Below are 26685 nucleotides of genomic sequence, written 5' to 3'. Positions count from 1 at the left end.
TGTAGATATGGTGTTATGGTGCGCATCTTCTTCATCTCCCCGGCGCGAGGCACACAAGGAGACCTTTTCTCCACCGCTATCATCTGTAGGGACAAGAAACACTGGTGTCGGTGGGGGGGGTATTGAAACCTCTCTGCTTCCTGCCCCTACAGAGGTCAGGGGTCAATCTCCTTGTGTTGCCGTCGTGGTGATGCTATGGAAAATACTGTGGCTGGAACAACTGCTAACAACCAAAGAAAAGAAAATCTGAAAAAACGTTTTATTTTAAATTTTTATAATGGAATTTTTTTATTATATATTATTGTGAAGAAAGGGAGAGGGAACCAGCTGGTAGATCCCTTTAGACTTACGGAGTGGCATTTGTTAGAAGAGCTCAAAAGGCACTTTAGGGAAATTTAAAAAAAAGAAACTTTTGAGGTTTGGTATAAATCACCATTAGAGTATCAGAAAAAGGGAATGTATGTATTTTATAGTAAACTCAAAAGGGAAATATGAGCGTTCAAAAGATTTTAAGCTACTGTACAACTGCCTGTTTCATACGATGCTTGCTTGTTATTCAGCTGATGAGATACTATTTATGTTACTACTGTATAGGCTACTTTCACACTTGTGTTCGGGGCTCCGCTTGCGAGTTCTGTTCAAAGGCTCTTACAAGCGGCCCCGAACGGATCCGTACTGCCCCAATGCATTCTGAAAGGATAAGGATCCGCTCAGAATGCATCAGTCTGGCAGCGTTTGGCCTCCGTTCCGCTCAGCGGGCAGACACCCGAACGCAGCTTGCAGCGTTTGGGTGTCCGCCTGGCCGTGCGGATCCGTTCATAGTTACAATGGAAGTCAATGGGGACGGATCCGTCTGTCCTGGCTCCGCTTTGACACGGATCCGTTAGAAAACGTTCATGTTTCTGCGCATGCCCAGTAACTTCCTGTCCCTCCCCCTCATCGTCGGACATTTTGGATCATCGACTTGGTGAGACTGGTAAGTATATAAAGTTTTGTCTGTTTGTCTATCTTTCTTTTTTTTACTATCTATCCATCTATCTCTCTCTCTATTTCTAGGGTGGGGGGCTGCTGGCACTTGAGAAGGGGTGTGTGTGTGTGTCTGGAACAGTGGGAGCCGCCTTTATGGGGGGCTTCTGGCACTGGGGGGGGGGGGCGTGTGTGGCTGGAACTGTGGTTGCTGCTGGCACTGCGGGGGTGTTTGTGGCTGGAACTGTGGTTGCTGCTGGCACTGCGGGGGTGTTTGTGGCTGGAACTGTGCGGTGCTTCTGGCACTGCAGGGGTGTTTGTGGCTAGAACTGTGGTTGCTGCTGGCACTGCAGGGGTGTTTGTGGCTAGAACTGTGGGGGCTGCTGGCATTGGTGGTGCTGAGGGCACTGTGGGAAAGTTGTTTGGAACTGGGGGCCTGATGTCATTGTGGGGGGCTGCTGGCACTATGCGGGGCTGCTGTCTCTGGGGGTGTTTATGGCACTTGGGGGGATTATGGCTCCTGTCGGATTAATTTTTTTAATCATTTTATTATTAGGGTCGTTCCCAAAAAAAAAAATATATATAATTGAAAGAGACATCTGCGGTGGGGAAGCCCAGATCTATATTTTAAAAAAGTAAGTAGCGGCATGACGTGAAGACGCATGACGTTAAGTCCACGACAGTCCACCTCCCCTACCAGTTATGAAAATTTATTTAAAAAAAAACGTTTATATATTTATTTTATTTATTTACAGTAAAAAAATAAAAATAAAATTATACTTTACTGCACTGTCTGTGTTTTTCTTGTCCTGTACAGGGAACCTTGGCACTATAGCTGTGTTGAAATAAAAACTACCCTAGTCTCACTACTGTGCGTTTATTACAACACCCTTGGTAGTTTTTATATCAAAACAGCATTAGTGCCAATGTCGTAAGATCCATTAAAACTTGACCATCAATAATGAGCTAAAATTTTGGCTCTTTATTGATCGTAGACCCTATGATTGGCACATGAACAAGCAAATGCTTGTTCGTTGTTCAATCTTGTGCCCTTTCACATGAGCCCTTGTGGGAGTCACGGTCCATCAGCATCATCAGGAATTCATTAATAAATTGTGATTTTAACGTTTAATGATTTCCCGATGACGCTAATATAACTAGTGTGATTACCACAAGGGACACGCAAGGGACATACAGTTTTTAAAGGGGTATTCACATAGACAATGGGGGGATTTCACTTGAATATGCCCCCATTGTCTGATAGGTGTGGGTAATTGGTAGGACCCGCACCTATATTGAGAATGGAGCGGGGAGCACTGTTGCTGTAGGACACATTTCACATGGTATGTCCACCGCCAAGCGCTAATCCCCGCCTCAACCATAAAACTGAATGGAGGGCGGCAGCGCAGTGCGACCTCATCTACTTTCTTGGCTTCGTTCTCAATATATGTGAGGGTACCAGCCATGGGACCCGCGCCTATAAGACAATGTAGGTATATCTTAAAGTGGTATGCCCCCATTGTATGAGATGAGAAAACCCCTTTAAGGCCTCTTGCACACGACTGTATGCCACAAGAGACATACGGTCCGTGAGCGGGCCATATGTCCCGTAGTGGCATTGATCGTGCACACGAGAGAACACAGCATCATAGTGTACAATCATCCTGTGCAAGTTGAGCTGCCCGCGGGGATATAGTCTTGCACTAATAGATCATATGAGTGCAGGACAATAGCCCAGTTTGCGGCACAACATGGTCAGCATCATGATGCTCTGTACTCCTGTACGCACGATCATTGACGATCAGGGACATATGGCCCTCTAACGAACACTATACATCTTTAAGTGCATGTAGTCGTGTACAAGAGTCTGAAAGGTGTGGTCCATTATCAAAGTCGGACCAGCTTTGGAACTTCAACAAGATAGCCCTGGAGAAGGAGCATTACAACCCTATAGATCAGAATACATGAAGATGGAACCTAGAGATGCTTTTCCTTCATAAAACGGATCCGCTAAACAGATGACAAAACGGAAACCAACGTGACAAACGATCCGTAATACAGACGGATCCGTACAAACGGATCAGTCTGAATGGCTTCCGTTTGGCTCCGTTTAGTCAGTTTGACGGATCCATTTGAAATGCCCTTCAAACGGATCTGTGAAACGCTAGTGTGAAAGTAGCCTTAGGCTACTTTCACACTTGCGGTAGTGTGATCCGGCGGGCAGTTCCGTCGTCGGAACTGGCCACCGGATCCGCCGATCTGCTGCTGCCTGAAAGCATTTGTGAGACGGATCCGGATGCGGATCCGTCTCACAAATGCATTGCAAGGACGGATCCGTCTCTCCGCTTGTCATGCGGACCGACGGATCCATCTTGTACATTTTTCGCATTTTTACCGATCTGCGCATGCGCATGCCGGAACGACGGATCCGGCATTCCGGTATTCTGAATGCCGGATCCGGCGCTAATACGTTCCTATGGGAAAAAATGGCGTTCAGGCATGTCTTCAGTTTTTTTCGCCGGGGAAAAAACCGTAGCATGCTACGGTTTTCTCTTTTGCCTGATCAGTCAAAACGACTGAACTGAAGACATCCTGATGCAAACTGAACGGATTACTCTCCATTCAGAATGCATGGGGATATGCCTGATCAGTTCTTTTCCGGTATAGAGCCCCTAGGACGGAACTCTATGCCGGAAAAGAAAAACGCTAGTGTGAAAGTACCCTTACTGTGTTAAATGGTAAAATTAACTGCCTGAATAAAGCAAGTATAAAAGCATTTTATTAAATATCGAATAAAAATTGGTTGTGCGAGGCTGGTGGTGCGAGTTAAAGTCTGGAATCTTTTATGAATATGTACCAGCTCTGCAAAACTCACATCCCCACAAACATCTCAGTGAAGAGTATAGGGGCTGAAAAAAAGCCCACACAAAGTGGCGTGATGGGAGTCCAGGCCACTATACTGGGTCTGTACTACTACACTATGTGACTCCAATGTAGATTGGAGTAAAAGGTACAACCACTGGTGGTATGATTTAAATGGACCCCCATCCCCACTCAGTTAGGGGCTCAATGCTGGTTTATTAAACTACTACTGAACATAACAAAGCGCTCTGAATTGCTCAATGCGTTTCTCTGCTGCTATTTCGCTGTATTTCCTCAGGAACAACGGCAACCTAATCATAGAGGGCACTGTTCAGATTCAAGTGCATCACTCAGTGGCGAGTGTGTAGTAAACATGTGTTTCATTAAACAGGAAACAGAACAAAACAAAAAAATGCTGCATGCCTCTGATGGTGTGCGTGCAGCAAGGTAGAGCCTCCGGCAGTATGACGGCAAAGGATATTGAATCATTGAGGCCCCTGGGTTTAATCATGTCAAGGGTGAAAGTCCATTGGACCTCCTTTCTCGGGAGTAAAATGTCCTCACATGCTCTATACCCTGGAACAAAATACAGTTTTTCATTGTGGGATGGTTGATCGCAACATGTTGTAAGATTTACTGGTTATCTCAAGGAGAGGAAACAATCAATTTGTGAGAGACAGCAGGTATTTCAGAGAAGGAAAACTCCTTGAATTTGCAGGCAGTGGGCAAGCCAAGAATCCAATAGAGAGTGAGACGGATTTATCTTCCTCAGAGTACGATACTGACCCGGAGACGAACAAAGGGACTAGCTTTAAAAATAGAGGGAAAGGAAGGGGCGGTGGAAGTGCTACTAGTGAAAGAGGTTATAGGGGATTTTTTTTTAGGGACACCCCCTGCCCTCCTCAGACAATAGAATATCCACTCAGAAACAGGAGAGAGAAAAAAAAGAGAAAAAAAAAAAAAAGGTCAGACAGATCTATTGGAGGGGATTCCACTGTATCTGAAGGACTTGATGTGCCTCGGGTTTATAGGAGTGGGGTGGAAAAGAGGGTTGGGTGCTAGGTACTAGAGTCTGCTCAGGGTTTAGTCAGGTCGACCAGAGTGTCTGCCTGTATAGAATATGGTAGTATGCAAAAATAGGGGGACTGGTGGGTGGAGGACCCTCCAGGTCTCGCCTATTTCTGAATAAAACCTTTTAGGGCGCCAGTAGTGGTTGAATGATAATGGTGGTTTTTAGCTAGTTGAGTGTGTAGTAGTAGGTTTTTGCATCAGCGTTGTAATTGAAAACAGGGGAGTGAAGGTAAAGGGATGTGTGTAGAGGTATTAATGTGTAGGATAAAAGTGTGTATATATATATATATATATATATATTATATATACACACACACACACACACACACACACATACGTTACAAATCTGCAAAGAAGATCAATCGATTGTGTACATATATAAATTCTGCTGATAGGATAAAAAAAAATTATAAAAAAATTGTACACATAGGTGGCATCACTGCATACCGTCTCGAGTGCCTGAGAGGCTGTGTTCTGCAGTGTCGTACAGTTTAGGCGACTCAAATAGGTAAAAACAATAAATTGTTTAAAAAGGATACCAATAAAAAAAATATAAATATATAATAATATTATAATATATATATATATATATATATATATATATATATATATATTTTGTATCGTAGGTAAATTACTCACTTCACAAGGGGGGGCGGTTTACCAGGATAAGCATAAAACACCTGTAAACCGAGTACCCCCCCAGCCTGGATCACTTCTAGAGTTTTAACGGATGAAGGCAGCCAATCACACGGGCGCTTCTCTTCAAAGGTCTTTATTGCATGTACATAATATCCGTCTCAACGCGTTTCGGGACAGGCACGTCCCTTCATCAGGAGCAATAGTGTCTCTGTGTGTGGTCACAGGTATTTATACCCTAAATGATTGTTAAAATGGCCACTAATTGTCAAAAGGGCGCCAAAAAACTGAAAAATGGCGCCAAAATTGTATTGGGGACCGCCCATGTATGGTAAAGGGCGCTTCTATTTGATCTGTGCGGTCGGCCGGAAGGGGGAGTGTCCAGCCGCGCTTTTTTTCATTTTTTCCCCATGACCGGAAGTTTGATGCGCTCCAAGCTGGAGAGCATTGTGGCTTCCGGGCGTAGCGGCGTGTGGACTGTATTCGGGGGACCGCCCCTGTGAGCTGGAGTCTCTCGCCGATTAGTGTAGCCGGCTGGAATTGGGAGTGTGCACATGAACAGAAGTTTGATGCGTTCCAAACTGGAACGCATTGTAGCGTCCGGTCTGGTTATGGTTTCTTTGGTGTCTCTCTAGGGGCAGTGCATCTAACTGGAAGTTCGGCTTTGCGTTCCACGCTGGAACGCATATTGGGCTTCCGGTTTTAGCGATCTTTGCTATTTCTATTTGTATATATGCTTATTGGACTATCAGGTCATGTCAAGCTTTATGATTAGGGGGCATTGTGTATAGTGGGGTCGAGTCCTCTATAGGGTATAAAAACAAGGCTTTGCAGTGTCAAAGTAAGATTTGTGCTGATAGATCCTTTGTGGTGGCATAAATAAGGCTCCTGTAGGGTCAATCTTGTTATATTCCAAAATATAAATGAGAAAAAAAAGGTGCCGGAAAGGCAGGGGGGGGGGGGGGGTTGTTTATCTTTATTTAGGTGTGTCGGGGGGGGTATAGTGTGGACTCAATTTATAAATAAATGAGAAATATTTCAAAAATATTGAAAAAAGGTTGAGAGATATAAATATTAAAGTTAAATTTTTTTTTTTTAAAAAGAGGTGAAAGTGGAAATAAAATGGGAATGGTTCTGGTGATGGGGTCGTTTACCTCGGGGTACAATGGGTTTGAGTTTAATGGTCCGAGACCTGTGTGTTTAATATTTTAATAAATAAAATGCAAAATCAATTTGCTCTATTTGTGCTGTTTCATCCTTAATTCCTTTGTGTATGTATATATGTGTATATAGGCAGATGTGTGGTCAGCTTTCGTCGCTCTTTACTGGACCTTTTTCTATTTACATACTCTGTTTCGAGTTTTATTTAGGGATTTTTTAATATATATTTAGGGATTTTATATATAATGCTGCGGTGTTCTGGTTTGAATGCGTCACGCAGATAGGTGGGTAATGAATGTTAGTTGGGCAGTGTGGGATGATGGCGGGTGGTCTTGTTGGGTCTGAATATTTGGATGGGTTTGTGTTTGGTAGTAGTTGTTGATTAGTAGTTGGCGTGTTCCAGTGTTTCTTTTCTGCAGAGTTGTTGGTAGGAAGTGGTTTGCTCTAGGGGGATGACCTTTAAATCTAGGGGATTACCTTTGTGTGAAGTGGTCTCACGAAAGATGACCACACATGAAGAGAATATACACACGCATATGAATTAAGGATGAAACAACACAAATAGAGCAAATTGATTTCACATTTTATTTATTTATTTATTAAAATTAGGGGTGCACCGAAATGAAAATTCTGGTCCGAAACCGAAAATTCAGGATACCCCTTGACCGAAACCGAAACTGCCTTTTTGCCCAAATACTTTTAAAAGACCCCCACCCCATAACAGTGCCATCCACAGACCCCCCGACCTCATAACAGTGCCATCTACAGACCCCCACCCACCCCATAACAGTGCCATCCACAGACCACCACCCACCCCATAACAGTGCCATCCACAGCCCCCCCCCCCCCATTGTACAATTAATAGAAAATAGCGGGGAGGGACTGGGAGGAGGAGCTGGGGGCCGGTGCGTTCACTGTGCTCCGGCCCCCAGCTCCAGTAGTTATAAAATGTTGTACAATTAATAAGCATTCTATTCATGAGGCCCCCTCTGCAGTATTACATTCAATACAGCCACATCCTACTCACAGGGCTGTGCTGGCCGGCCGGGCAGAGGAGCGGCAGCGTCACAACTGACGTCATGTGCCCGGCCTACTTTCTGAATGAAGGAGGCGGCGCAGGCATGTGACGTCAGTCGTGACGCTGCCGCTCGTCTGCCCGGCCGGCCAGCACAGCCCTGTGAGTAGGATGTGGCTGTATTGAATGTAATACTGCAGAGGGGGCCTCATGAATAGAATGCTTATTAATTGTACAACATTTTATAACTACTGGAGCTGGGGGCCGGAGCACAGTGAACGCACCGGCCCCCAGCTCCTCCTCCCAGTCCCTCCCCGCTATTTCCGGCCGATATGTAAAAATACCGGCAGAAACAGATTAGGTGCATTTTCGGCCGCCGAAATTTCGGTGCACCCCTAATTAAAATATTAAACACACAGGTCTCGGACCATTAAACTCGAACCCATTGTACCCCGAGGTAAACTACCCCATCACCAAAACCATTCCCATTTTATTTCCACTTTCACCTCTTTTTAAAAAAATTTACTTTAATATTTATATCTCTCAACCTTTTTTCAATATTTTAAAAAATTTAGTCCACGACATACTCCACTGACACACCTAAATAAAGATAAACAAACCCCCCACTATACACAATGCCCCCTAATCATGAAGCTTGACATGACCTGATAGTCCAAATAACAATAAACATATATACAAATAGAAATAGCAAAGATCGCTAAAACCGGAAGCCCAATATGCGTTCCAGCGTGGAACGCAAAGCCGAACTTCCGGTTAGATGCACAGCCCCTAGAGAGACACCAAAGAAACCATCACCAGACCGGACGCTACGATGCGTTCCAGTTTGGAACGCATCAAACTTCCGGTCATGCGCAAAAAGCACAAGCCGTGCACACTCCCCCTTCCGGCCGGCTACACTAATCGGCGATAGACTCCAGCTCACAGGGGCGGTCCCCAGAATACAGTCCACACGCCGCTATGCCCGGAAGCCACAATGCGCTCCAGCTTGGAGCACATCAAACTTCCGGCCATGGAGGGAAAAAAACGCGGTCGGACACTCCCCCTTCAGGCCGACCGCACAGATCAAATAGAAACGCCCTTTACCATACATGGGCGGTCCCCAATACAATTTTGGCACCATTTTTCAGTTTTTTGGCGCCCTTTTGACAATTAGTGGCCATTTTAACAATCATTTAGGGTATAAATACCTGTGACCACACACAGAGACACTATTGCTCTTGATGAAGGGACGTGCCTGTCCTGAAACGCATTGAGCCGGATATTATGTACATGCAATAAAGACCTTTTGAAGAGAAGCACCCATGTGATTGGCTGCCTTCATCCGTTAAAACTCTAGAAGCGATCCAGGCTGGGGGGGGGTACTCGGTTTACAGGTGTTTTATGCTTATCCTGGTAAACCGCCCCCCTCGTGAAGTGAGTAATTTACCTACGATACCACATTAATATATGTATTGGCATCCTTTTAAACAATTATTGTGTTTTTACCCATTTGATTCGCCTAAACTGTACCACACTACACTGTGTACGACACTGCAGAACACAGACTCTCAGGCACTCGAGACGGTATGCAGTGATCCCACCTATGTGTACAATTTTTTATCCTATCAGCAGAATTTATATATGTACACAATCAATTGATCTTCTTTGCAGATTTTTAATATATATATATATATATATATATATATATATATATATATATATATATATATATATATAACACAATGGCAGCACTGGAGGAAAACACAAGGAGGGTGCTATGTCCAGGGATGTAGCAGCTTACCCCGTCAATAGGAGATGAAAAAAGGACAGCACTCCGGGTAAAAGTTAGTGGTGTTTAATCACCCATGTGAAGGCAACGTTTCAGCTCATACAAGAGCCTTTCTCAAGCAATGAACACAATACAAAGAGGGGTATATATAGGCCAACCCCTATGACATCACAATGTAATCAATTAACAACAAAATACAATAAAGTGCAAATAGTGCATCAGTAATATATAAAGGATACAAATAAAGCAATGTAAAATACGATGACAAATCCATGATACATCAAATCCATTATATAATAAATGCATAATCGCAAAGAAATGCATAAAAATAAATTGATTAGTCAATACATATCAGGTGTATAAGGTGTAGATTAGGTGGGAGGGACAAAACGATGCTGCCAAAGGGAGGAGGAGCGATAACATACCCAGTGTTGCCATCCATGCCACACATGTCAAAAACCGCCATTGCGGCGTTCAGGTAGGTCCAGTGGGATGTAACTTCCTCAAATGACGTAGCCCGAGCATGCGCATAGATGTAAAGAGCTACGTCGGCCATCTTGGAAATGGTAAAGAACCTCAAATGAAAAAAGCGCAAGCAATGGACCGCAATGTGGACGCGATATTCATATGATAACCTCACATATAGCGGTGAGAATATGCGCAAGAGAAAAAAATAAAAGAACACTTACATCAAGCAAGGAAAAAAAATACATAGTTATTAATCAATGTGTGTGCGCATAGCCTGATAATGAACAGAGTAGCGCAAAACGGAAATAATGCTGTTTGCCTGATAGTGTATCCATAGGGAACAAGAAAGAGAATGCATACATAAGATGCAACTCATTTCAATAAGGCACCACTTGAAGCATGCTACCAAGCAACAAAATGTTGCGGGCATGCCACAAAAAGGCCCATGGTTCCCAATGGACACACAATCCATGAAGGACACACAGTAAATAGCATAATGCATCAAATATGAAAAAAAATGAAAAAAGTGTATCCAAAATAAAGAACATGAACACTGTATTAGAACATGTGGGCAATTGTGGAACACATCGGGTACGCTTCACCTCACCAACCTGCAGCATCATTCTTGTCTGTGAAAAAAGAAGAAGAAAAAGAATAAAGATAAGAAACTGGCTTAATAGTGTTCATAATACACTAAATACCCCCAAGAAAAAACACATATCGCATATATGACAATTGTGGGGCAAACTGATTCTCTAAATGTATAACCCCGGATTGTAATCCGCATTAAGCCCATTGGGTCTCAGGCTATTAAGGGTATAAATCCAGAAAAGCTCTCTTTTTCTAAGGATCAACACCCTGTTGCCCCCACGTCTAGGCATGGGAATGTGGTCAATGGCCCAACATTTCAGGTCTCTTTCGGAGTGTTGAAACTCCGTAAAATGTTTGGCAACAGGGCGGTCCTTTCTTTTTTTGCGTATGGACAATTGATGATTGTTCAACCGCATTCTGAGATCCGTCGACGTTTCACCCACATATAATAATTTACACGGGCAAATCAAAACATAAATCACAAAGTTTGAACTACATGTAAGATGAAACCGAATTGGATAAGAAACTCCAGTAGTTGGATGGACAAAGGTAGATCCCCTGCCCATATATTTGCAATCAATGCAACATAAACAGGGGAAGTTACCTTTGCCATGTGTGGTTAAGGAGGTTTGAACAGACTTGGACCTAGGTCCAATGTCCGCTCTGACAAGTTGGTCACGCAAATTTCTAGATCGACAAAAAGAAAAGAGGGGAGGGGATCTACACACACACACACACACACTTTTATCCTAAACATTAATACCTCTACACACATCCCTTTACCTTCACTCCCCTGTTTTCAATTATAACGCTGATGCAAAAACCTACTACACACTCAACTAGCTAAAAACCATTATCATTCAACCACTACTGGCGCCCTAAAGGGTTTTATTCAGAAATAGGCGAGACCTGGAGGGTCCTCCACCCACCAGTCCCCATATTTTTTTCCATATTTTTGCATACTACCACAAACGTGTTTTAAACAGCGAGTGGAAAAAATTCTTCCGCACACTATAAGGAACAATGCATAAAACTTGGCATTGATGAGGGCTGATGTCAAAATGCTAGCTGACCTCTGGGAGGACGGACAGAGAGGACTAGGAGAGGGTTCCTTTAGGGATTTGAAGATACCCTCTAAAAAAAATACCCCCCAATGGCAGAATTTTCTCCCCTTGATGTTTTCCTCACTGTTGTTACAAACAAAATGAGATCTTTACATGTACACGACCCATATCCACGTAACTTGACAGAGCAGGAACAGCTAGCTCTGGATTCCTTGCAAAAGGATTACAAAATTGTAATAAAACCCTGACAAGGGGGGCAATATTGCTGTTTTGGATGTTGAAAGTTACGTGCGATGTGCAGAAGAATTCTGGATGACAGGTCTTGCTATGCCAAATTAGACAGCAATCCCCTTGAGATGTACAAGAGGGAGCTGAGTGATATTCCGATTTTGGCAAAAAGATGTAACCTCATAAGTGAGAGCGAATATACATATCTGGATCCAGTTTACCCGACACTACCGGCCTTCTATAGTCTACCAAAAATTCATAAGGGTACCATCTCCCTTAAAGGGAGGCCGATAGTGTCGGGTATTAGTGGCCTCACTGAGAGAATAAGTAGAAGTAGGAAAACAGCCAGCAGCACTCCGTGAGTGTGTCCGTTTTTAACTGACTTTTTTTTTTGTTTGTTTTTTACAGTCGTGTGCATGAGGCCTAATTTTGCATAGGACTGGCAAAAACAATGTCTGACATATATATAGACCAGAGTTAATAACTCTACAGGTAGCATTGATGTCTGCAAAGGCATTGGTACAGTTTGAAATCAGTCTTCTGTGCAGCGATTCAACATATTGCATTCTGCTCACATAAGAAGTTGACAGACTATACCACAGTCTATTGTACTGTTCTGCTTTTTCATTAGGATACATACTTTCCTGACAAACCAGGGAGGAGGAGATGAGGTGGAGATCAAATACTACAGCCTGACACCGCTAAATAAATAGGGGGCACAAGTGACCCAAGTTCTCCTGGTATGTGAGAATGACAGAGCGCGCACACACAGCCATCTGTATTCACACGTCCATAGTGTACTGCGGATCCGCAATACACCCGGCCGGCACCACCATAGAACTGCCTATTCTTGTCGGCAATTACGGACAAGAAAAGGATATGTTTTATTTTTTTTCCAGAGTCGCGGACAAGAAGGTAGAGGTCGCGCTCCTGAAATGCGGATGCAGATAGCCTACTGTGTGCTGTCCGCATCCACTCCGGATCCATAGAGAATGAACGTGTCCGCACCCATTCCGCTGAATTGCGGAATGGGTGCAGACACATTCAAGGACATGTGAATGGACCTAAATGACCCTGTACAGGATAATCTCTAAAATATTTGCATAGGCACGTGTAGTAAACAAGACCACATTACCTGATTCCTACTGAACTGCGCCCGAATGAAGCTGTATGCTACTGTCTTTCTGTAACGATTCACGCCATAATTCTGCCTCAACTCACGTAGGAGGCATCGGAATGTTTGTAATGGTTTTCCTAGAAAGGACATGTTTAGGTAGGGTAGATGCTAGAGTGGAGTTGTTAGAACGAGGTCTGTGACGTCACTGGTCACATGCTCCTTCATGGTCACATGGTCAAGTGTGGGAAGTGCTTATAAACCCAGACTGCAGGAGCTTGTGAAGGAGGAGGAGCTGTGTGTGCCTGGCTGAGCTGCAGACCGAGAGTCCATAGGAGTGCATACATGAGGAGGCAGGTTACAGATCTGTGAAGGGAGGGAGCATGTGGTGTATTCTGGGGACATGGGGGGGGGTTAATCTGCGAGAGGGGCATGTGGTGTATTCTGGGGACATGGGGGGGGGGGGGGTTAATCTGCGAGAGGGGCATGTGGTGTATTCTGGGGACATGGGGGGGGGGGGTTAATCTGCGAGAGGGGCATGTGGTGTATTCTGGGGACATGGGGGGGGGGTTAATCTGCGAGAGGGGCATGTGGTGTATTCTGGGGACATGGGGGGGGGGGTTAATCTGCGAGAGGGGCATGTGGTGTATTCTGGGGACATGGGGGGGGGGGTTAATCTGCGAGAGGGGCATGTGGTGTATTCTGGGGACATGGGGGGGGGGGGGGGTTAATCTGCGAGAGGGGCATGTGGTGTATTCTGGGGACATGGGGGGGGGGGTTAATCTGCGAGAGGGGCATGTGGTGTATTCTGGGGACATGGGGGGGGGGTTAATCTGCGAGAGGGGCATGTGGTGTATTCTGGGGACATGGGGGGGGGGGGGGTTAATCTGCGAGAGGGGCATGTGGTGTATTCTGGGGGGGGGGGGTTAATCTGCGAGAGGGGCATGTGGTGTATTCTGGGGACATGGGGGGGTTAATCTGCGAGAGGGGCATGTGGTGTATTCTGGGGACATGGGGGGGGGTTAATCTGCGAGAGGGGCATGTGGTGTATTCTGGGGACATGGGGGGGGGGGGGTTAATCTGCAAGAGGGGCATGTGGTGTATTCTGGGGGGGGGGTTAATCTGCGAGAGGGGCATGTGGTGTATTCTGGGGGGGGGGGGTTAATCTGCGAGAGGGGCATGTGGTGTACTCTGGGGACATGGGGGGGGGGTTAATCTGCAAGAGGGGCATGTGGTGTATTCTGGGGACATGGGGGGGGTTAATCTGCGAGAGGGGCATGTGGTGTACTCTGGGGACATGGGGGGGGGGTTAATCTGCGAGAGGGGCATGTGGTGTACTCTGGGGACATGGGGGGGGGGGTTAATCTGCGAGAGGGGCATGTGGTGTATTCTGGGGACATGGGGGGGGGGTTAATCTGCGAGAGGGGCATGTGGTGTACTCTGGGGACATGGGGGGGGGGGGTTAATCTGCGAGAGGGGCATGTGGTGTATTCTGGGGACATGGGGGGGTTAATCTGCGAGAGGGGCATGTGGTGTATTCTGGGGACATGGGGGGGGGGGGGTTAATCTGCGAGAGGGGCATGTGGTGTATTCTGGGGACATGGGGGGGGGGGGGGGTTAATCTGCGAGAGGGGCATGTGGTGTATTCTGGGGACATGGGGGGGGGGGTTAATCTGCGAGAGGGGCATGTGGTGTATTCTGGGGACATGGGGGGGGGGGGTTTAATCTGCGAGAGGGGCATGTGGTGTATTCTGGGGACATGGGGGGGGTTAATCTGCGAGAGGGGCATGTGGTGTATTCTGGGGACATGGGGGGGGGGTTAATCTGCGAGAGGGGCATGTGGTGTATTCTGGGGACATGGGGGGGGGGGTTAATCTGCGAGAGGGGCATGTGGTGTATTCTGGGGACATGGGGGGGGGGGGGGGGTTAATCTGCGAGAGGGGCATGTGGTGTATTCTGGGGACATGGGGGGGGGGTTAATCTGCGAGAGGGGCATGTGGTGTATTCTGGGGACATGGGGGGGGGGGGGTTAATCTGCGAGAGGGGCATGTGGTGTATTGTTTGTATGGGGGGGGGCATGTGGCGTATTCTGGCGCCATGAGGGTGTAGGTCTGTGAGGCGGTTTTGGGGGGGGGGGGGCGCATGTGGTGTATTCTGGGGCCATGAGGACGCAGATCTATGGGGGAGGCAATGTAGTGTATTCTGGAGACATGCGGGGGGCGTTGGTTAATCTGTGAGGGGGGCATGTGGTGTATTCTGGCGCCATGTGATTGTAGGTCTGTGAGGGGGCATGTGGGTGTATTCTGGGGACATGATGGTGCAGATCTGTGGGAGGGGGGGCTTTATGGGGTGTATTGGAGAGGGGGCAGATCAATAAGGGGGGGGGGGCTCTGTGTATGGGGCTGGGTGCATCTTGTAGCTGCTGTGTGGTAACATTGATGTGTATTCACCCAATAGATTTTGTTCTTGAGAGCAGACTGGCCGAGCAGAGGGGTTGCCATCCAGCAGAGCCGGAGGAGACGAGCGCACAGTCTGATAGCAGGAAGTAAGCTGTATGCACCACTACAAACTATATTTAAGGGGGTTGTTGTCGCTGCTTGTCATGTCTCGGTGGCAGTAAGTAAACAGAATCTGTCCTAAAGACACAGCAGGATTGTGTCAGAAGAGCTGAAGTCCCGTGTAGGGCTGCAACGATTAATCGATGTAATCGATTATAACGACGAATCCAGTTATCGAATAATCGTCCGGTCACTGCATCTTTATTTTACCTTACAATGACGCTCCAGTAACGGACAGAGCGGACGGCGGCGTAACGTCACTTACTCTTGTGACGCGCCTGCTCCACCTCCTTCATTCATAAAGTGGGCGGAGCAGGTGCGTCACGTGAGTGACATTATGCCGCCGTCAGCTCTGCCTGTTACTGGAGCGTCATTGTACGGTAAAATAAAGATGCAGTGATTAGTCCGCTGTGAGCAGCGGGACCGGGGCTGTTATGGGGAGGGGGATCTGCCCACAGGACCCCCTCTCTCCATAGCGGCGCGGCCCACAGGACCCCCTCTCTCCATAGCGGCGCGGCCCACAGGACCCCCTCTCTCCATAGCGGCGCGGCCCACAGGACCCCCTCTCTCCATAGCGGCGCGGCCCACAGGACCCCCTCTCTCCATAGCGGCGCGGCCCACAGGACCCCCTCTCTCCATAGCGGCGCGGCCCACAGGACCCCCTCTCTCCATAGCGGCGCGGCCCACAGGACCCCCTCTCCATAACTGTCGTCCACAATTTGTTTTAATATGGCCTTTGAACATAATTTAGGCAATACGCCCTCCGATTCCGCGGCCAATAGGGATTAAAAAAATTAAGGCAAAATAAACTTCATGTCATCTGCTGTGGAGAGATGGTGACTCTCCCTGCACCGTGCTGCTGTATGAGGGAGCTGAGTCCATTCAGGCCCTGCGTCAGACTGAGGACAGGGAGCCTAAAACTGGACCTCTGGCCGCCCTACTTTACCTGCTGAAGTAGCAAACAGCCTGAAAGAATGTCTGTCTGTCTGTCCTTTTGGAGAGCGCACACAGACAGGTGAACTGATAAGCAGAAGGACAGACAGGCCAATGTGTGGGGGGCTGTATTTTTCTAAAGCCAAGTTCAGATGACGTAGTAGAAAGGTATCATGGCTTGTCTGTGCCGTCTTCCCAATGGGCGGGTGAGTAAGCGCACTGTGAATACAGCGACTGAACTTGGCCTACATGCACTTGGTTTAATAACGACATTCCTCATATTTCAGTCACTTCAGCTGTCTTGCGTATGGAGGCCGGGTCACCAGGAACAAGAAGCAAATGGCCAATGTTATAGACTTACAGTATCACTAACTTTATTTTTTATTTCTTGTAGGTAAACAAACTGATCAAATTGGTGAAAGTGGCGTTACTTTTTTCATATGCAAGTCTGTATTTAATGTATAAAACGGTTAAAAATGGTTCTGAAATGTTGGTAAACACTTTATTAATAACGGTTTCTCACTTTTTCTCTTAGGTGTTGGGGGGCTGAAAATAGACAACCAAATGTTATTATTGGTCTCTCAGAACATGTCAACAATTTACATTAAGGTGCAGTGTTCTCAGATATACAGACACCCTGCAGTTATATCTGTGCACACACAGGACAAAGGGTATTTATTGAAAAGTTTTTAAATAAAGCAAATATTTAATAAATCAAGTATGTGACTTTAATTTGTGTGTGTGTATATATGTTTCACACTGAAGGCATCATCAAAACTATGAATTAACACGTGGAATTATCTACATAACAAAAAAGTGTGAAACAACAGAAAATATGTCATATTCTAGGTTCTTCAAAGTAGCCACCTTTTGCTTTGATTACTGCTTTGCACACTCTTGGCATTCTCTTGATGAGCTTCAAGAGGTAGTCACCTGAAAATGTTTTCACTTCACAGGTGTGCCCTGTCAGGTTTAATAAGTGAGATTTCTTGCCTTATAAATGCGGTTGGGACCATCAGTTGCATTGTGGAGAAGTCAGGTGGATACACAGCTGATAGTCCTACTGAATAGACTGTTAGAATTTGTATTATGGCAAGAAAAAAGCAGCTAAGTGAAGAAAAACGAGTGGCCATCATTACTTTAAAGCGAACCTTTCACCTCATTTTCACTTTATAAACTAGCAACAGTACCTTATAGATTATCGAGTGTGTTGTTATCCATGTTAGTGCCGCTTTCCTGCGCTGTTTATTCATAAAAATATAGTCTTATAAAGTTCAAATTTCATGCTCCAACAGTCAAGCAACAAGTCAAGGGGGTAGCCCTTCCCTCTCCTCTGGCCGTACCTCCCCTGCCCTAACGCCGCCTCTATGCGCTGTAATTGACAGCCGACACAGTCGCCGGGACCGCGCTTGTGAATCCTGCGCATGCGCCGTCCTCCTCCTCCGCTTGATCCAGTCTTTCTTTCGATCATGCGGAGGAGGACGGCGCATGCGCAGGATTCACAAGCGCGGTCCCGGCGACTGTGCCGGCTGTCAATTACAGCGCATAGAGGCGGCGTTAGGGCAGGGGAGGTACGGCCAGAGGAGAGGGAAGGGCTACCCCCTTGACTTGTTGCTTGACTGTTGGAGCACGAAATTTGAACTTTATAAGACTATATTTTTATGAATAAACAGCGCAGGAAAGCGGCACTAACATGGATAACAACACACTCGATAATCTATAAGGTACTGTTGCTAGTTTATAAAGTGAAAATGAGGTGAAAGGTTCGCTTTAAGAAATGAAAGTCAGTCTGGAAAAATTGGGAAAACTTTGAAAGTGTCCCCAAGTGCAGTCACAAAAACCATCAAGTGCTACAAAGAAACTGGCTCACATGCGGACCGTCCCAGGAAAGGAAGACCAAGAGTCACCTCTGCTGCGGAGGATAAGCTCATCTGAGTCACCAGCCTCAGAAATCGCAGGTTAACACAGGGCTTGACAAATTTCCTTGGAATCTAGGAGCCAGCTAAAAAAGTTAGGAGCTGGTTTTTTGTTTGTTTTTTACCTTATAAAGCCTTATTTTCAGTGACAAAAATAACACCTCTTAAATTAACATATAAAGAAGTCTAGAACCAAACATGGGCATTGTTTATTATCAGTATACTGTGCTGTGACGTCACTGTGTGTATAATCACTGCGCTGCAGCTGACAGAACGGAGATCCCTTCCTCCAGGATGTTTGGTCCGGGCTCATTCATCTCCTAGAACTGCAGCTATGAAATCCACAGCGTATTGCAGCAAATACCAGCAAAATGGATAAGATTTTACCAAAAATCCACACGGAAATGAATGTACTGTGCACATTTCCAATCTGCATCGCGGTATTATAGGATTTCACCATGTGTAACTGATTGTGGCTGAATTCCACACGCTACATGTAGAGTTTGATAAAAAGCCACAACAGGTAATCCTCTGTGGAAAATATTTCCATTGGAATTACCCCAGGAATACTGAGGGGCTTCCAGCTCTCTCATGGATGGTCACCAAGCTTCCTGGTCTCCTAGTCCTGAACATATCTCACTACGGGAACATATAGAGAAGTTATCAGAGGATTTAGCCATTCAGGAGTCTTATGGCAGCTCCTAGGATACCTGTGTGGTATACAGCCTGTCACCCAGCTTTCCTGAGGAGAACATATACCAGTACGGGAACATATAGAGAAGTCATCAGATGATTTGGCCATTCAGGAGTCTTAGTTCTCATAGGAGCTGCAACCCGGCTTTCCAAGACTCCTTAATGGCTAAATCATATGATAATGTATCTAAATGTTCCTATACTGAGATATATTCTCCTCAGGAGACCAGGAAAGCTGGGTGACAGACAGCCTGTATACCACACAGCTCTCCTAGGGGCTGCCACCCGGCTTTCTGTGTGGTATACAGGCTGCCACCCAGCTTTCCTAGAAAGGGATAGAACTAAGAAATGGCCGCATGGTAACTGCAGGGATGGAGCATGGTGCAGGAATGACCACCAGTTGTGGCTAGCAGGAGCTCCGGCCTAATGACTGCAGCAGGTATGCAGCTCCCCGCTGGGTTCATGGCCGTAGCAGGCAGACATTACAAACTTTGAGCCTGGCGGATAAGTGCAGAGTACATCATTTACCGCCGTAGAGCCGGCCGTGCAGGGACCTGGCAGCACTTGGTGCCCTGGGATGTTGGGCTGCCCGATCGTGTCCCCTGCTGTATACAGCAGGAGAAATGATGGGCTGATTGTCTTCCCTCCACTTGTCAGCGAGTGCAGCGCCGCTACCTGTGCTCCCGCTCTGCCTCCCCTGCACTAACTCCTCTTCCCCCGCCGAGGCTCTCTCACCGGGACACGGGCTCCGATGTCTGCCGGACAGTTATCACATAAGTACCGGCCGGGCTCTGGTAAAGGCTTTGCCATTTTCAACTACCCTGGAGATTACACACGGCGACTTCAGCACGCTGCGACCGCTAGACGGCGAGAGAGAGTGGGCAAACCACGATGGAGCCAAAAGCTGAGGGGTCAGGGTGGCAGTCTGAGCCTGGGCTCACATGATTGAAAAAAAAAGTTTCATTTTGCTCACGGTCCTAACCCTCCAGTGGCTGCGCCCGGCTGCTGGTGCGCTGGGCCTATTTTCAAGCAGGGACAAATACCCAGGCGCCAGGACAAAATTCCTAGGCCTGGGATTTGTCGAGCCCTTGGTTAACAGCAGCTCAGATTAGAGACCAGGTCAATGCCACACAGAGTTCTAGCAGCAGACACATCTCTAGAACAACTGTTAAGAGGAGACTGTGTGAATCAGGCCTTCATGGTAGAATATCTGCTAGGAAACCACTGCTAAGGACAGGCAACAAGCAGAAGAGACTTGTTTGGGCTAAAGAACACAAGGAATGGACATTAGACCAGTGGAAATCTGTGCTTTGGTCTGATGAGTCCAAATTTGAGATCTTTGGTTCCAACCACCGTGTCTTTGTGCGACGCAGAAAAGGTGAACGGATGGACTCTACATGCCTGGTTCCCACCGTGAAGCATGGAGGAGGAGGTGTGGGGGTGCTTTGCTGGTGACACTGTTGGGGATTTATTCAAAATTGAAGGCATACTGAACCAGCATGGCTACCACAGCATCTTGCAGCGACATGCTATTCCATCCGGTTTGCGTTTATTTATTTTTCAACATGACAATGACCCCAAACACACCTCCAGGCTGTGTAAGGGCTATTTGACCATGAAGGAGAGTGATGGGGTGCTGCGCCAGATGACCTGGCCTCCGCAGTCACCGGACCTGAACCCAATCGAGATGGTTTGGGGTGAGCTGGACCGCAGAGTGAAGGCAAAAGGGCCAACAAGTGCTAAGCATCTCTGGGAACTCCTTCAGGACTGTTGGAAGACCATTTCAGGTGACTACCTCTTGAAGCTCATCAAGAGAATGCCAAGAGTGGGCAAAGCAGTAATCAAAGCAAAAGGTGGCTACTTTGAAGAACCTAGAATATGACATATTTTCAGTTGTTTCACACTTTTTTGTTATGTATATTATTTCACATGTGTTAATTCATAGTTTTGATGCCTTCAGTGTGAATCTACAATTTTCATAGTCATGAAAATAAAGAAATCTCTTTGAATGAGAAGGTGTGTCCAAACTTTTGGTCTGTACTGTGTATGTATATGTGTGTATGTATGTATATATATATATATATATATATTTTTTTTTTTTTTTTTTACATTAAGGGATCGCTTGACTTTGGGGGTCATTCTCGTATATCTCTGCCAGACACCACGTTTAAGGTCCAAACACTGTGCTTTATTGCGGCATAGCCATGTGATCATAACGGTACAAAATAAACTCCTGCCCGTCCAGGCACTACCTATACAACATATACCCCTACCTTATAGTGTGTGAACATATATGGCTTTCTCAGCCTCAGTCCTGTAAACTACAGGCCAGGTACCTGTTCAGTACCTTTGGGGGGGGGGGGGGGGTTGTAGTAGTCCTCCCAACTCTGACCTAGGGACCCTTCCACTGCAGGTGTCACGGCGCCCGCCCCAAACCCGCGGGCCTCACCTGGGTGAGGGAACCTGTGATGGATTAGGGGTGTGGACTGAGAGTCTCCCGCTACCAACCTGACTACCAGTCCAAAGAAATCCAGCCCATACAACTTTAACCAGAGCTCTGAAAATTGGCAGGAATGGAGGGTGAGGTGGTAGAGAAGGCCAAGTGCACACCCGCCTCACACAACATTCGTATAACATTTTATGTGAAATCAAAGAAAGTGGTGGGGGGTGAGGCTCTTTTCTATGGAAATGTTTTTAATCAGTTTTTGATATCTGCAGCATGAAGACAAGCTTCGGATATCCAACACTCAGTGGCATCAGATTGCATAGAAAAAATATACAAGAAAATAATAAAGGTAAATTCTTAATAGTAAAACTATTTACTTAATTTAGAATGTAAGGTATTTACATCAAGAACAGGAGAACCTCTTCCTAACAACTCCTCCTTCCTAGCCTGCTTTATAATTATTGAGCAGGCTAGATTTATGACCTTGGGGGGGGGGGGGAGAAGGGTTACGGGACCTCCTGCTAACAACTCCATTCTAGCATGCTCCACGCTGAACAGGCTAGAATACTGAGACTAGGATGGAGTTGTTAGGAGGTCCCGTAACCCGTCCCGTTAAGAGGCGAGTCTCCTGTTCTTGATATTAAATTCTTTACATTCTCAAGGAAAAATTTTTTAGAACAATGATTCCAGGAGGAGGAACTCATTCTAAAAACGCTACAGCTTATACTACTGGCTTCTGACCTCTACAGCTTATATTACTGATAATAGAGGAGGACCTCCTAACACAAGCATCCTCCAACTGCGGCCCTCCAGCTGTTGAAAAACTACAACTCCCAGCATGCCCGAACAGCCTACAGGTATCAGCCTACAGCAGGGCATTATGGTAGGTGTCGTTTTACAACAGCTGGAGGGCCGCAGTTGGAGGATGCCTGTTCTAACACCTCTACAGCTTATATTACTGATAATAGAGGAGGACCTCCTTCTAACACCTCTGCAGCTTATATTACTGATAATAGAGGAGGACCTCCTTCTAACAACTCCATTCTAGCTGATTCTATAGTGAACAGGTCAGATTACTGACTCTAGGAGGAGGACCACTTTATAACAACTCTACAGTTTATATGACTGATAATAGAGAAGGACCTCCTGCTAACAACTCCATTCTAATATATTACTGACTACAAAGTGTGGACCTCCTCCTAACAACTGCATGTTAGGGCCCATGCACACAGACGTGTGCCTTCCGAGACATAGCATTCATGAGCAGGCCATATGTCCCAGAGCGGCATCAATCATGTCCCATGATAATACGAGTCTGGGGCGGTAGTCCTGTGGGTGGCCCGACGTGCACTGCATTATAGTAAACTATAAAGCTATGCGCTCTGGGACAAATGTCCTGCTCAAGGACTGTATATCTCAGATGGCATATGTTTATGTGCATGGACCCTTATTAGAATAGTGGGTGAAATAAGGTCCTCCTTCTGGAGCCAGTAATATGGTAGAATAGGAATGTTAGGAGGAGGGCCTCCTCCTGGAGCCAGTAATCTAGCCTGTTCACTATAGAATCAGCTAGAATGGAGTTGTTAAAAGGAGGTGCTCCTCTATTATCAGTGCTTAAAGCTGCAGAGGTGTTAGAAGGAGGTCCTCCTCTATTATCATTGCTAGAAGCTGCAGAGGTGTTAGAAGGAGGTCCTTCTCTATTATCAGTAATATAAGCTGCAGAGGTGTTAGAAGGAGGTCCTCCTCTATTATCATTGCTAGAAGCTGCAGAGGTGTTAGAAGGAGGTCCTTCTCTATTATCAGTAATATAAGCTGCAGAGGTGTTAGAAGGAGGTCCTCCTCTACTATCAGTAATATAAGCTGGAAAGGTGTTAGAAGGAGGTCCTCATCCTGGAGTCAGTAATCTAGCCTGTTCACTATAGAATCAGCTAGAATGGAGTTGTTAGAAGGAGGTGCTCCTCTATTACCATTGCTAGAAACTGCAGAGGTGTTAGAAGGAGGTGCTCCTCTATTATCATTGCTAGAAGCTGCAGAGGTGTTAGAAGGAGGTCCTTCTCTATTATCAGTAATATAAACTGGAGAGGTGTTAGAAGGAGGTCCTCATCCTGGAGTCAGTAATCTAGCCTGTTCACTATAGAATCAGCTAGAATGGAGTTGTTAGAGGGAGTTGCTCCTCTATTATCATTGCTAGAAGCTGCAGAGGTATTAGAAGGAGGTCCTTCTCTATTATTAGTAATATAAGCTGCAGAGGTGTTAGAAGGAGGTCCTCCTCTATTATCATTTCTAGAAGCTGCAGAGGTGTTAGAAGGAGGTCCTTCTCTATTATCAGTAATATAAGCTGGAGAGGTGTTAGAAGGAGGTCCTCATCCTGGAGTCAGTAATCTAGCCTGTTCACTATAGAATCAGCTAGAATGGAGTTGTTAGAAGGAGGTCCTCCTCTATTATCATTGCTAGAAGCTGCACTGGTAATAGAAGGAGGTCCTCATCCTGGAGTCAGTAATCTAGCCTGTTCACTATAGAATCAGCTAGAATGGAGTTGTTAGAGGGAGGTGCTACTCTATTATCATTGCTAGAAGCTGCAGAGGTATTAGAAGGAGCTCCTTCTCTATTATTAGTAATATAAGCTACAGAGGTGTTAGAAGGAGGTCCTCCTCTATTATCATTTCTAGAAGCTGCAGAGGTATTAGAAGGAGGTCCTTCTCTATTATCAGTAATATAAGCTGGAGAGGTGTTAGAAGGAGGTCCTCATCCTGGAGTCAGTAATCTAGCCTGTTCACTATAGAATCAGCTAGAATGGAGTTGTTAGAAGGAGGTGCTCCTCTATTATCATTGCTAGAAGCTGCAGAGGTGTTAGAAGGAGGTGCTCCTCTATTATCAGTAATATAAACTGTAGAGATGTTAGAAGGAGGTCCTCCTCCTGGAGTCAGTAATCTAGCCTGTTCACTATAGAATCAGCTAGAATGGAGTTGTTAGAAGGAGGTGCTCCTCTATTATCATTGCTAGAAGCTGCAGAGGTGTTAGAAGGAGGTGCTCCTCTATTATCAGTAATATAAACTGTAGAGATGTTAGAAGGAGGTCCTCCTCCTGGAGTCAGTAATCTAGCCTGTTCACTATAGAATCAGCTAGAATGGAGTTGTTAGAAGGAGGTGCTCCTCTATTATCATTGCTAGAAGCTGCAGAGGTGTTAGAAGGAGGTGCTCCTCTATTATCAGTAATATAAACTGTAGAGATGTTAGAAGGAGGTCCTCCTCCTGGAGTCAGTAATCTAGCCCGTTCACTATAGAATCAGCTAGAATGGAGTTGTTAGAAGGAGGTTCTCCTCTATTATCATTGCTAGAAGCTGTAGAGATATTAGAAGGAGGTCCTCATCCTGGAGTCAGTAACCTAGTCTCTTCTATACAGAGCAGGCTAGAATGGAGTGGTCAGAAGGAGGTCCTCCTGTATTTGCTGTGGCTTATTGAGTTAATATTGGTCCTCTCTGAGAAGTCCTTAATCTAGTCGGCTGTGGCAAATAAAACTGTGAAATTAAAATACATGAAGGGTGTGCTCAAGCGATCGGCGTGGTTTTAGAAGTGGTATTTTGATTGACGCTTGTGTTTTATTGGCAAAACCACACAGCCATTAATGAGAGTTTTAACAGAAAATGGCCGCGCTGTGTGAACACAACTGTAAAACTCTGAGTTTGATCATGTCGGCTTAGAATTACATCATTGGTGTAGGAAATGATAAATGAGCCGGGCCACCCTTCCCTGCCATTCCTCCTTATTTAGAACTGGTGTAAGTGACTTGGAAGGGGAAGAAGTCTTAGATTTTGCCGCAAATCACCTTTGAGAAAATATCTGCACCAAATATACACCAAAAGGTCGTATATATTTGAAAATAAATGACCCCTTAGTTCTATTTTTATGTATTTGTGAAAACAAGCAGAATGGAATTTTTTCTATTGCATCGATAAAAATATATATTAAAAAATGATGTAGGAAATTCATAAATCTAGTAAAACAGTTTCCAGAATTAAGAATGCAAAGAATATAATAAGTAACATGAAGAACAGGAGGACCTCCTCCTAACAACTCCATTCTAGCCTGCTCTACACTGAACAGACTAGATTACTGACTCCAGGGGGGGGACCTCCCCCTAGCAACTCCATTCTAGCCTGCTCTACACTGAACAGGCTAGATTACTGACTCCAGGGGGAGGACCTCATTGTAACAACTCCATTCTAGTCTCAACCGTTTAGGTAGGGACTAGAATTGGAGTTGCTTCTGGTACGTATTATGTCATAGGAAGAGGCGGAGTCTAATCGTCCAAGGGGCAGGGCTTAGGATGTGCTAGCTAAATACTATACTCAGTAAGGACCTCCTGACGTCACAATATCACGTGACTTCCCTAGGTCACGTGCGTCGGCAGCCGTGCCCTCTTCTATTGCAAGCATTGGCCAACTTTGCAGAGCAGGAAGGTCAGGGATGACTGCTCAGCAGCGTCTCTAGCACTGAGAGAGTAGAGAGTCTGACAGTGCTGGGGAGGGGCTGAGAATTGGAATTATATGCAGCGGGGGATTCTGTGTGAGATTGTAAACTGAGGTGGGACTGCTCTGTGAGATTGTATGAAGGAGGGGAGAGGCTGCTGTGTGAGATTGTATGAAGGAGGGGAGGGGCTGCTGTGTGAGATTGTATGAAGGAGGGGAGGGGCTGCTGTGTGAGATTGTATGAAGGAGGGGAGAGGCTGCTGTGTGAGATTGTATGAAGGAGGGAAGGGGCTGCTGTGTGAGATTGTATGAAGGAGGGGAGGGGCTGCTCTGTGAGATTGTATGAAGGAGGGGAGGGGCTGCTGTGTGAGATTGTATGAAGGAGGGAAGGGGCTGCTGTGTGAGATTGTATGAAGGAGGGGAGGGGCTGCTGTGTGAGATTGTATGAAGGAGGGGAGGGGCTGCTCTGTGAGATTGTATGAAGGAGGGGAGGGGCTGCTCTGTGAGATTGTATGAAGGAGGGGAGGGGCTGCTCTGTGAGATTATATGAAGGAAGGGAGGGGGCTGCTGTATGAGATTGTATGAAGGAGGGGGGGCTGCTGTGTGAGATTGTATGAAGGAGGGGAGGGGCTGCTGTGTGAGATTGTATGAAGGAGGGGAGGGGCTGCTGTGTGAGATTGTATGAAGGAGGGGAGGGGCTGCTGTG

The 26685-nt window shown here is 46.1% G+C and overlaps 1 protein-coding gene across 1 annotated transcript in view; it reads right to left on the bottom strand.

Annotated features, from left to right (window-relative positions):
- The window catches only part of FMC1 (formation of mitochondrial complex V assembly factor 1 homolog), a 100221-nt gene extending 87033 nt beyond the window's left edge, over positions 1-13188 (bottom strand). Inside the window, exon 1 of the mRNA XM_044301419.1 lies at positions 12987-13188. Within this exon, the coding sequence (XP_044157354.1) occupies positions 12987-13118 (132 nt within the window). The 5' untranslated portion in view covers positions 13119-13188. The remainder of the gene's footprint in view (positions 1-12986) is intronic.
- Between the last annotated feature and the right edge of the window lie 13497 nt (positions 13189-26685).

Source organism: Bufo gargarizans, chromosome 7 (genome assembly GCF_014858855.1).
Source record: "Bufo gargarizans isolate SCDJY-AF-19 chromosome 7, ASM1485885v1, whole genome shotgun sequence".
NCBI lineage: Eukaryota > Metazoa > Chordata > Amphibia > Anura > Bufonidae > Bufo > Bufo gargarizans.
The sequence above is the reverse complement of the archived record's forward strand: the minus strand, read 5'-3'. Positions and strand labels throughout refer to the sequence as shown.